This window comes from Galeopterus variegatus, unplaced genomic scaffold, assembly GCF_000696425.1.
Source record: "Galeopterus variegatus unplaced genomic scaffold, G_variegatus-3.0.2 Scaffold2425, whole genome shotgun sequence".
NCBI classification, from domain to species: domain Eukaryota; kingdom Metazoa; phylum Chordata; class Mammalia; order Dermoptera; family Cynocephalidae; genus Galeopterus; species Galeopterus variegatus.
The window spans coordinates 223,122-235,082 of record NW_007728536.1 but is presented as its reverse complement, the minus strand read 5'-3'; the positions used below and the strand labels follow the sequence as shown (position 1 = coordinate 235,082).

The following is an 11,961-nucleotide window of genomic DNA, read 5'->3' as shown; positions in this document are numbered from 1 at the left end:
TTTTTTGTCTTTTTGTCTTTTTCCGTGTCCGGCAACGGATCGCAACCCTCAGTGTCGCCCCCGCACCGGACCGGGGACCAGCAACGGGACCGCAACCCTCGGCGTCGCCCCCGCGCCTCGCTCAACCAGTGAGTGGGAACCGGTCCGCATGTGGGATCCGAACCCTCGGACGGGAGCGCCGCCGCGCTTCCCAAGCGGCGCACTATCCAGTGCGCCACCGGGCCGGCCCCTTACTAGCTTATTTCTAAGCTGTGATTTTTAACATAGTTAAATGGAGATAATAATAACAATTTCTTCAGAGGCTTGTAGTGCAATGTGACAAGAAAAAGTGTTTTTATATTTCTAGATATATAGGTTATAAACATATATATCATAATATAAACATTTACTTATTCATATCTAAATACTTAGGGCATAAATATATTACATAAAATATTAAATATACTTTTATATTATATTATGCAGATATATTTATATGGATTTATTATTTAACAGATATATAAAATATATGCATTACATGGCAAAATATTCAAATTTATGTTTTTTATATGTCGTTGGCCCTCTATATCTGGGTTCTGCATTTGTGGGTTCAACTGACTTTGGGTCAAAAATATTTTTAAAAAATTATGTCTGTACTGAACTTGTACAGACTTTTTTCCTTGCATAATTCCCTGAACAATACAGTATAACAACTGTTTACACAGCATTCCCATTGTATTTGGTATTATAAGTAGTCTAGAGATGATTTGAAGTATACAGGAGGATGTGCATAGGTTATATGCAAATACTACACCAACTTATATCAGGGACTTGAGCATCTAAGGGAGGTCCTGAAACCAATCCCCCACAGATACTGAGGGAAATCGGGGGAAAAAACACCAAATATGCCCAAAGAGTTACTTCTAAATGCAAGTTTTTAGGTGCTTTTTATATTCTTTTCATACTTTTCTGCACTTTATGGAACAAGTGTTAATTTTATTATTTTCAGGAACAAAAAATACAACAAATGTTATTTAAAAAAAATTAGCACAGCAAAGTTTCTAGACAATGAGCTCGTGTAGTGAATCTAAGTCCTATACAACAAGAACCACTTTTAGTCCCTGTACTAACAGAGCTGATGGCCTGTTCTTAATGGCGTCATAAACCCTGTGCAAGTGACCACTTCCTGGGTACTGTGACTAGAGAGATGTGTGACCTAAACAAACAAACAAAAAAAACAAAAAAGACTGGCCGTCATAGGACAGTGTGTCCTGGAAAACTTGGGTCAGGAAAAAAGCCTCATCAGCCTTTTCTTCTAATTGTCAGTTATGATTTGATGGAAAAAAAACAAAAACAAAAAAGACTGGCCGTCATAGGACAGTGTGTCCTGGAAAATTGGGTCAGGAAAAAAGCCTCATCAGCCTTTTCTTCTAATTGTCAGTTATGATTTGATGGAAAAACCACTTAAAAAGCATTGTCATGTTATTGCAAAGGTAATGAAATCAGTGAGATGAGATGGCAAAGAGGATAGGAGGTAAGCGCCAATCACACTATATCCAAACTCATGTCATCTGGCCTTCGATTGTTATTATTTTTTATTGTACGAGGGTACTTTAAAAAGTTGGTGGAAAGATTCATATTATCTTTTAATTCTATTTTTCCGTGAACTTTTTGAAGTACCCTTGTACACTGTCAGAAAGTGTTGTTGATTATGTAACAAGAGCCTGAAAAAAGTTTATACTTTTTGACCCAGTAATACTATTTTTAGGAAATTATTCTAAGAAAATAATCAGAGGTATACTTGGAGATTTAAAGATCATCCTAAATGTAACCAGGGACTGGTTATGTAAATTGTGGTTCATCTATATAATTGAATGCTTTACAGATATTAAAACCGTGCTATAGAAGAAAAATAAAAAAATAAAGACATCAAGATGGACTTATAGTAAAAGATGTACTTAGTGGAAAAATCTATGTATACCATAGAAATATGGGGTGTTCACATATAAGAACAAATATATACACATAAAATATTTAGTATTTAGTATTTAGGAAAGATAGTAAAATTTTATTAGGTATTTATCTTTGGATAGTGGAATTATAGGTAATTTTTATTTTCCTTTTTATCTTTTCTGTATTTTCTAAAAGTAATACAATAAGCATTGTTATCAGAAAAAAGCATTGTGTGGGGGGTGGAAAAGGAGGTCCTGCTTTTATTTGATTCTTTGGTTGATTTTATTCTGTAAAAGGAGATTTTAACAGAGGTTAGAACCGATTTATAATTTTAAGGACAGTTGACCCAATGGTTCTAAACAGGACTGGACCTAGTTTATATCCTTCACAGCATATGAATAAAAGGGGTCTTTAAATAGAGATTTTAATTTTGATACATGTACAGTTAGAATAAGTAATACATGCACATGGTAAAATTTCAGACTAGACAAACTGTGCAAAAGGGGATGGGATGTAACGCCAAGTCTCACTTTTCCTCCACGCATAGGCCTCCCCAGGTCCATGCCCAGGTCTCTATTTCCGCTCTCAGAAACCACTGAAGCAGCTTCCTGTGTGTTTTTGTAAGAGCTCTTTTGCACATATATACACAGATATATGCATCAAGTAATATATCATGTAGATCACATATATCCAACCACATTCTTTCTAATAGCTGAATAGAGTTCCTTTGAATATGATCAATAGATTACTTAACTCTTCTTATACTGATAAAGTTGTATCTGCTCCTTTGTTAACTTTAAGCAATGCTACCACAAATAGCCTTGTACATATTTTTTTTGAGTATATTATATTTAAGCGAATGTAGGAAAAACTCTTGGAAGTTAAATTGAGGGGTCAAAGTGTATGTGCATTTTTTGTTTTGACAGAGATGGACAAACTACCCACCCAGCTCTTTTTATTTCCACTATGTCACAACACTGTTTATTGCAATTTTTGTACTTTGCCAATTTGGTAGTTGAAAAACGGCCTTTTGTTATAGTTTCTGTTTGCTTTTTTCTTATTGTAAATGACATTGAGCATCTTTTCAAATGTTTAAAAGCCATTGGTCTTAAAACAGAAAGCCACTGGCACTTACTTTTGAACTGTTTGCTTGTGATCCTGATACTGGTCTTTTTGTTTCTTTCTTAACTGACTTACAGGAAAACTATTTTAAGAAAATTAGCCACTCCCTTTTAAAATCATATATGTTGGTATTTTTTTCCCCAGTGCAAGGTTTACTTATTTTAAAATTTTGTTTGGTTTATTTTTACAGAATATTTTAGTTATTAATTAAGGAAATTGATCAATCTTTTCTTTAATGGCTTTTAGGCTTTTTTATACTTAGCAAGTATAACATTTTACCACTGCAAGATAATTTTAAAACATTCTATAATGTTTCTTTTCTTAGCACTTTATTTTTAAGGTTTAAATCTTTGATTCATCCACAGTTTGTTTTGATGTAAGGAGTTCAGTTAGGATCCATTTCAGTTTGTTCTGAAAAGTCTGCCCAATTGTTCTAACGCCATGTCTTGAAAAAGCCACCTTAGCATGGTCAGTCCTTTTTGTAGTGTTATTTGATTTGGTCATTTTTCATTGTTAACTTAAAAAGAAATTTTTTTTTGGATTTAATTTAATTTTTTTATTATTATTATTATTATTTTAAATTTGTATTGAATCAAAATTGATTATACATATTTTGGGGGTTCAACACTGAGATATGTTGATCAAATCAATATTACTAGCATATGTATTGTTACAAATCATAATTATTCTTTATGCCCATTGTCCAATCTCTCCCCATCCCCTTCTCCCTCCCCCCTCCCCCTCTAACTACCCTAGATTTCTTCTCCTGAAAGAATAATGGTTACTCTGTTGATTTGTTGCCTAGATGATCTGTCCAATGCTGACAGGTATGATCAGGTCAACCAATATTGTCATAGAGCAGATGCTGCTTCTGTCACTCTGCAATGGGATTTGTGGAGAGAGACATCCTCTTCTTTTCTTTATCTCTGCTAGTGATTCTCCTTGTGTCAATGCACTCCAGTGGCTGGTGGACCATCTGTGTGGTGGTTGTGGCATCTAGCTGCTTTTGCGGCAGCCATGGTTATTGTGGTGGCTGTGGTGGGCCACTCACATGGAGGTAATGTTTTTGGCATGCTCCTTGGTGCTGGCGGTGTGCCTGGTTGTGGGGAATGTCTGGTCCCTGCCTCCATGCCTTGGGTCCCCGTGTGGGTCCCAAGGTGCTGGCACGGTGTGCCTGGTTGTGGGAGGGGTGTCTGGTCCCCTTCTCCATTCCTTGGGTCACTGGGTGGACCCCTAGGCACTGGCGTGGTGTGCCTCATTGTGGGAGGAGTTCTGGTCCCCTTCCCCATGCCTCAGGTCCCCAGGTGGACTCCATGGCACTGGTGCAGTGTGCCTGGATGTGGGAGGGGGGTCTTTGTTAACTTCTAATTTCATTGCATTGTGGTCAGAGACTATGAATTGTATTCTTTTCTTTCTTTCTTTCTTTCTTTTTTTTTGATGGCTAGCTAGTAGGAGGATCTGAACCCTTGACCTTGGTGTTATATGAATTGTATTATTCCTGTTTTTTGGAAGATTTTCTTTGTGAATAGTTCAGGTATATTTGGACAGGTGTGTATTTTCTATGGAGAGTAAGTGCCTGTTGAATACTTTGTCAGTCTTGCTCCTCAGACCCTCTACAGTCTTCCCTATATTTAGTCTACTAGATTTTTTAGTTTCTGATAGAGATGTATGAAAGTTGCTGCTATATAGATTTTGGGGGGATGGGGGGAAGTAAGTTTCTAGTTCTAAGTTCTTTTGAAAGCTTAGGTCTTAATATTTTGTTATCTCTGGGGCCGGCCTGTGGCTCACTCCGGAGAGTGTGGTGCTGATAACACCAAGGCCACGGGTTCGGATCCCATATAGGGATGGCCAGTTAGCTCAATGGGTGAGCGTGGTGCTGACACCATCAAGTCAAGGGTTAAGCTCCCTTTACTGGTCATCTTTTTAAAAAAAATTTTTTTTGTTATCTCTTAAGAACACCATGTGACTGTGCCACTCTGCACCCTGGCCTCCTTACCTGCCTTGGAGGGTCCGCGCTGCCTGCCCTGGGCTTCCCACTGACCCTCATTTCCTGCTCTGCCCTACTCCCTTTCTTACCCTGATGCAAGAATACACCCAAGCTAGTATTTTCACAGTATTTTCATTTACACAGAAAGTATCTGCATATATTCTCTTTAACGCACTATAGAAAAAGGCAAATTCCCTTTCCTCACTCCTTAACCCCCAAGTACTGGTTTTTTTCTCCATTCCCCAGAGGGAACAACCTTACAAGTTTGATAGTCTCCTTCCAGAACTCCCCTAACCTTTTATTTTCTGCTTTTACATATATGTCTATAGTCTCTGAAAATCTATAGTATTGCTTTGAAAATTTAAAAAAAAAAAATTGATGGTGTGATTTTCTGTTATATTGCAACTTGATTTTTTCCCACTTTTTTCAACGTCTCGGATAGCTATCTATTTTTATTTCAGAAGATGAGGTGCATACCACTCTGCAGTATGTCTGTACCTTAGTTTGTCTGGATATTCCTTTATTGAAGGGCGTTTAGGTTGTTACTAGTTCAGGGTTGCACATAGTGCTATGGTAGGCCTCCATGTAAGTGCCCTGTTGAGACACCTGTATGTCTGTAGACTGTATATTAAGGAATGGGCTCACTAGATTGTTCCCTTGTTTGCCCAGCAGGTTTTGTTCGTTGTACTTTGAACATGGGCTGTTTGGTGCTGGCCACATATGTGAAATAACTTTCTTAAATAAATGTACTTCCGTTATCGTTGGTTGCTTTTGCAGTGAAAAATGTAGGCTCTGCAGACTTCGTGAACCTAATGCAATGTGTATCCTTCCAAGACATTGTCCCTCTTGGTTTCCTAAATCAAGAAAGCTTGTTGAAACAATGATAGAAGTTCTAGATCAAAAGGGAGACAAGAGGTTTTGCCTCATAATTCTGGTTCTAACTATTTATTCTAAGGAAATAATCAGGGATACATGCAAGATATATGAAAAAGCCTCTAATGCAATATTATTTTTAACAGTGAAGAAATAAAAGAGTTATTAAAAAAATAACTTTTAGTAAAAATTATTGCTTACAATAAACTTTGATATATCTACATGCTAGAAATCAAGAAACATTAAAAATGTGCCATAGAAGATGTTTAATGGTAGGGAGCAAATGTTTATTATAAATATTAAGTGGAAAATAAAAAACAGATGTATACACCTGCATGTGCAGCCTGTTTCCAATTTTTATATCAATGTATCCTTATGTGTATGTGTGTGTTGTGGTGGATGGTAACAACTGTGGCCATATTATAATTTACTGTATTTTCAATTTTTACACACACACAAAAAACTCCAAAACCTAAAACACTGCCACTGTAATCAGGTGGGGAGCAAAGGGGTTTTTTTGTGTGTTTTTTTTTTAAAGATATAGCTTTGTTGTTGTTTTGGCAGCTGGCTGGTACAGAGAACGAAACACTTGACCTTGGTCTTATAACACCATGCTCTGACCAACTAAGCTAGCTGGTCAGCCCATTGTGTTTTTTTTTTAAAGATATAGCTTTGTTGTTGTTTTGGCAGCTGGCTGGTACAGAGAACCAAACACTTGACCTTGGTCTTATAACACCATGCTCTGACCAACTAAGCTAGCTGGTCAGCCCAGGAAAAGGTATTTTTGAAAGGGAAAACAAAGTTTTCAAAGTGGTTTGGGCTACTTTTAAAAAATATTAGAATTTATTCTAATATGCAAAAGTATTTTTATTTTAACGTCAGATGTAGAAAATACATGGGCATGGTTCACTTTATCACTGCCTCTCAGTGATAGCTAGGCTCAAGGTTTGTGCTTCATACATGAATGTTAGTGAAGGCAGGGAGCTTAAAGATCCACGAACTCATGTGCCTTGTTGCAGGGGAGGAAACAGGTCCAAACAGGTTAACGTTATTGATGATTAAGAAAAGTACCCAAGGGTCTAGAGTCTGTGGAATCATAGAAATGATGGAGCTGGACGGGAACATAGAGGTTTTCTAGTTTAAGGTTCCAGGATCAACTCTTAAGGGCAAGGGAGCTTCTAAGTAAGTTCTTCAACCTTGGAGAGTTTGAAAAACCACTGCTTCCAGCTGAATTTTCACATTTTTCAACTGAGGAAATGGGAAAACTGGGAGGGTGAGAGAGGCACTTAAAGTCCTATGTCCTTTTTGTCAGGGCTCCATGGCCAGGGGCTTTTTCCTTCTTTTTGGTTAACATTTATTTGGCATTCATTAGTTGCTGGGCATGATTCTAAATGCATTCTAGGTGTTAAATAGTCACAATGACATTAGGAGATTGGTGTTCTTCTGATCCCCATTTTACAGAGGAGGAAGCTAATGCTTTGAGGAAGTGACTGCCCAGGGCCTTGGCCAGTGTCACAGCTGGGCTTTGATGTAATATTAAGCCCATGCTCTTAAAAACTGTACTGCCTGCCTTCCCCCAGCAGTGAGCTGCGTGGCTTTTACAGTGTATGAGGGAGCCGTGTCTGAGTCATGTTCCTATGAAGGGTCCAGTACAAACACAGCTCCAAAAGCTCCTATCACCATGGACGCGGGCCTGTCAGAGCAGGGAGGGTGGGAAAGAAATTGACCAAGGTGGTTGAGCCTCGGGGCACAAGGGAAGAGAAATCCCAGATGCTGGGCTGCTGGCTTGAAGATTGGGGTTTTCTGAAACACTGCTCTCTTCTTTTTAAGCATGTAAGTTTGTGAACAGACCACATAACCTGACTTAGAGACTGTTTGGGTTGAAAGGGCTGTCAGGGTTGACCTGGTTCCATTTCCGGTCTTGGATTCTTGACCAGCTGTCGGTGCTGGTCCTCAGGCCCGTTGGGGACAGTGCTGCACCATGTCCTCCTAACCATCATTGTTCCAATCAGACCCCATTGCTCCTGCCCACCACTGCTTAAATGCCTCCTCCTAATAGGTCCTAATAGGCCTCCTGCCTCCAGCTCTTCCAGTCTATCTTCTACACTTTAAAAGTTAATCCCAAATTAGATGACATTATTCTGATTTTTACAATCCTTTCTTAGTTCCTCATCATCTCCAGGACAAAACCTGAACCTCTTGTCCCACAGTATGAGGTCCTTTGTGACATGATTCCCGGCTACAGCTTCACCTCTTTGTCTCATCACTGTGGTTACTTTATTGAGCTCCTTGAGCCTGCCCGAATTGACTTGAAAGTTCTTGCTTCCATCTTTTTCATAACTTGTTTCCTGCAAGAATTGTCCTTTCTTGGGCCGGCCTGGTGGCGCACTGCTGCAGTGCACCGCTTGGGAGTGTGGCGGCGCTCCCGCCGAGGGGTCAGATCCCACGTACAGACCGGTTCCCGCTCACTGGCTGAGCGAGGGGCGGGTGCAGCACTGAGGGTTGCGATCCCGTTGCCGGTCTCGGTCCGGTGTGGGCGCGACACTGAGGGTTGCGGTCCGTTGCCAGACACGAAAAAAGACAAAAAGGAAAAAAAAAAAAAGAATTGTCCTTTCTTTCCTCCTCCCCAAAGGTCCCTTCCTTACAGGAAGCCCTTCTCCCAGGCTGAGTTATGGCCCTTTCCTGTGTATCCCTACTGTGCTCTCTCACCATTGACTTGTTTGTATATCTACCTTCCTAAATAGTAAGCTACTTGAGAGCAGGAACTTGGCCTGTTCCCCCCCCCCATTTCCACCAGGAAATATCTGGCATATAGTAGATGCTATAGCATTTAATGAAAGAACAAATCACTTTTCTTCATCATTTGAACATAACATTATATTTTGACCTAGATTGCTTCTCCTATCTCTTGAGAAGTATGGATTTTAACAGCCGTCTTTACAATATTGGAGAAGAACTGGGCAGTGATGACCTGGTGTCCCTCAAGTTCCTGAGTCTGGACCACATCCCACAAAGGAAGCAGGAGTCCATCAAGGATGCCCTGATGTTATTCCAGAGACTCCAGGAAAAGAGAATGTTGGAGGAAAGCAATCTGTCCTTCTTGAAGGAGCTGCTCTTCCGAATTAATAGACCAGATCTGCTGGTCAAGTACCTGGACACTAGCAAGGAGGAGATGGAGAGGGAACTTCAGACACCAGACAGGGCTCAGATTTCTGCCTACAGGTGGGTAGAAATGCCACAATGTGGGGACTGGGAAGTGTGGATTGAATGAACCCATCTTCGTGGGCATTGCTCATTTGGTGGTCGTCTGTGTGGTATGACTTTGGAGGCTCTGAGAAGATATCCCATCAGGGCCAGATTAAGAAATTGAGGGGCCTTGTATATATAATTTAAAGAAAAAGAAGCTAAAACCATAAAATAAATTCATTTTTCAAAGAGAAACATTGCCTATAAGTACGCTGAAATTAAAATAGAGTTTTTCTAAATGTTTTAATTTTTCTCTTTCTCTCTTACCTCAGTGCCTCTGCTTTGCTGATGTGCAGATCACGTGCTTGCTTTGCCTGGCCATTGGGTAGAGTGTCACTGCTTCCCACCCTGAAACTCCCCTCCCGCCTGCTGCTGGATGCCCTTGAAATTTTCAGTGGGGTTAAAGCTTTTATTCCACACTTAAGACTCCAATGACAAAGTTCTCAAATGTGGTATGTGCTGCCAGGCCTCACCTCACCGAGACTGCTTAGTTCCTGTTAGCCCGGCTCCACCGTGAGCCTAAACTGCGGGAGAACAGCGCTGCCATGGGGTCATCAGCCAAAGGCCGAGAAACTCAGCTTCTCCCCACCTTTGGGAGAGTGGGCAGCCATGAAGTGTGATGGATAAGCTACTTTCAGTTACAACTTCATGACTCTGTGGCAAGACTTTACAAATAGAAACACGTTGTCACCTTCTCTCTTTCAACATTTCCTGTTATTGAACACTCAAAGTAATTTTTAGTGTTCCTTTTAGAAAACTACTTGAGCCTTAGCTCTGGCCCATTTCAATAACTGTGGCACGTGAGACAGAAAGGCCTCACAGTCAGGGCCGACAGCCCAGCCTATTCATGCCTTGGTCCTTCCATTCTCAGAGACCTGAGGTTCTGTCATGTTCCTTGTTATATGTCTCCCTATATGAGGGTTGGCTGTTTTGATTTTTAATGACAAAATAGATGTCCTCGTTATATGAATCTCCTAGGGCTGCTGTAACAAAGTACCACAAACTGGGTAAATTAAAAAACAATGGAGAAGTTTATTCTCTCATAGTTGTGTAGGTTCAAAGTCAGAAAATAAGATGTCAACAGGATTGGTTCCCTTTGGAGGCCCTGAGGGGACTCTGTCCTGTGCCTGTCTCCTAGCTTCTGGTAATTGTTGGCAATCCTTGGTGTTCTTTGTCCTGTAGATGTGTCACTCCAATCTCTGCCTATGTTCTGTTTGTCTGTTTGTTTGAATTTTCCTCTTATAAGGACACCAGTCATTGGATTAGGGCCCACCTTAAGACCTCATCTTAACAAGATTTTATCTGCAAAGACTTTGTCAAATAAGGTCACATGCTCAAGTTCTGAGTAGACATGAATTTTTGGGGAGCGGGGATGATGCTATTCAACCCCATGTGCTGGATCGCTTTGGTTTACTAGAATTGTGAAGTCTTTTTTTTTTTTTCCTTTTTGTCTTTTTTTGTGTCCGGCAACGGATTGCAACCCTCAGTGTCGCGCCCGTACCGGACCAGGACCAGCAACGAGATTGCAACCCTCGGTGTTGCTCCCACACCTCGCTCAGCCAGTGAGCAGGAACCGGTCTGTATGTGGGATCCGAGCCCTCGGCAGGAGTGCCACCGTGCTCTCAAGCGGCACACTGTAGCAGTGCGCCACTGGGCCGGCCACTACATAGAATTTTTAAATGCACATGTTTTGAAACCATGCTTACTGGTAAATTGCCTTCACTTAAGTATGGTATATTTTGACTACTGTAAATAGCTTCAAATCTGTAAAATGACAGATAACATGTACCTTTAGTGCTGATTGTTTCTTTCTTCTTCAAAACATCGTTAAGAAAGTATACAGGCAAGCAGTAGGTAGGGAGAAAATATTTCCCAAAACACATACCTGACAAATGACTGCTATGTAGGAAACATAAAGAAACTGCTACCATTCAGTAATAAAAAGATACATACATGATTTTTAGATAAATAGGCTAAAGATTTAAGGACAGTTCCCAGTGAAGATACACAAATGGTCAGTAAGAACATGAAATAAATTAATTATTTATCAGAGAAATGAAAATCAAAATCTTAATGAGATGCTACTATACATTCACTAGAGTAGCTAAAATTCAAAAGACGGACACTAATCCTAAGAAACAGCAGCCCCAGAAGTAGGAAAGCTGGGGGGGGGTCGCATCTTGTGCCCACCATCTTGGTCTTCTGAAGATAGAGATTCTGCCATGTGAGCTAAGCCAAGACAAACTGCTGGTGCCAAGGATCTGTACCTTCCTGGTGGAGGGCTGAGAGCTCCTAACAAGGGCAGGATCTATCTGTTAAAATCTCGAACACATTGGCTTAGAGACAAAAGGATCAGCACAATCACGACCTACTGCTTGTTCATCATTGTTGAATATTAATCAGGAGATTAAAAAAAAATGCTAGAGTGGCCACCTACCATTATAAGAAAACACTAGTCATTTTATTTTAAAATCATAATTGCAACCTATAAAATAAATATCTTATAAACTATCCAGGTTTATAACTAGACAATGATGATACAAGAAAGCCTGTGGGTTTCAATAATGAGGAAATTAAAAGGGCAAAATACTTTGTTAAAAAGAGTCTGTCTCCGTCTGTCTTTGGTCTCATTGCAGAATACCTGAAACCAGTTAATTTATAAAGAAAAGAAATTTATTTCTTACAGTTCTGGAGGCTGGGAATTCTAAGGGCATGGCTCAGCATCTGGTGAGGGCCCTCTTCTTGGTGGGGACTCTGTGGAGTCATGAGACGGCACAGGGCACCGCCTGGTGAGGGCTGAG

At 40.2% G+C, this 11,961-nt stretch overlaps 1 protein-coding gene across 1 annotated transcript in view; it reads left to right on the top strand.

Moving 5' to 3' along the window:
- Positions 1–11,961, top strand: part of CASP8 (caspase 8, apoptosis-related cysteine peptidase) — a 29,935-nt gene that overhangs the window by 3,970 nt on the left and 14,004 nt on the right. Inside the window, exon 2 of the mRNA XM_008581651.1 lies at positions 8,806–9,136. Within this exon, the coding sequence (XP_008579873.1) occupies positions 8,806–9,136 (331 nt within the window). The remainder of the gene's footprint in view (positions 1–8,805; positions 9,137–11,961) is intronic.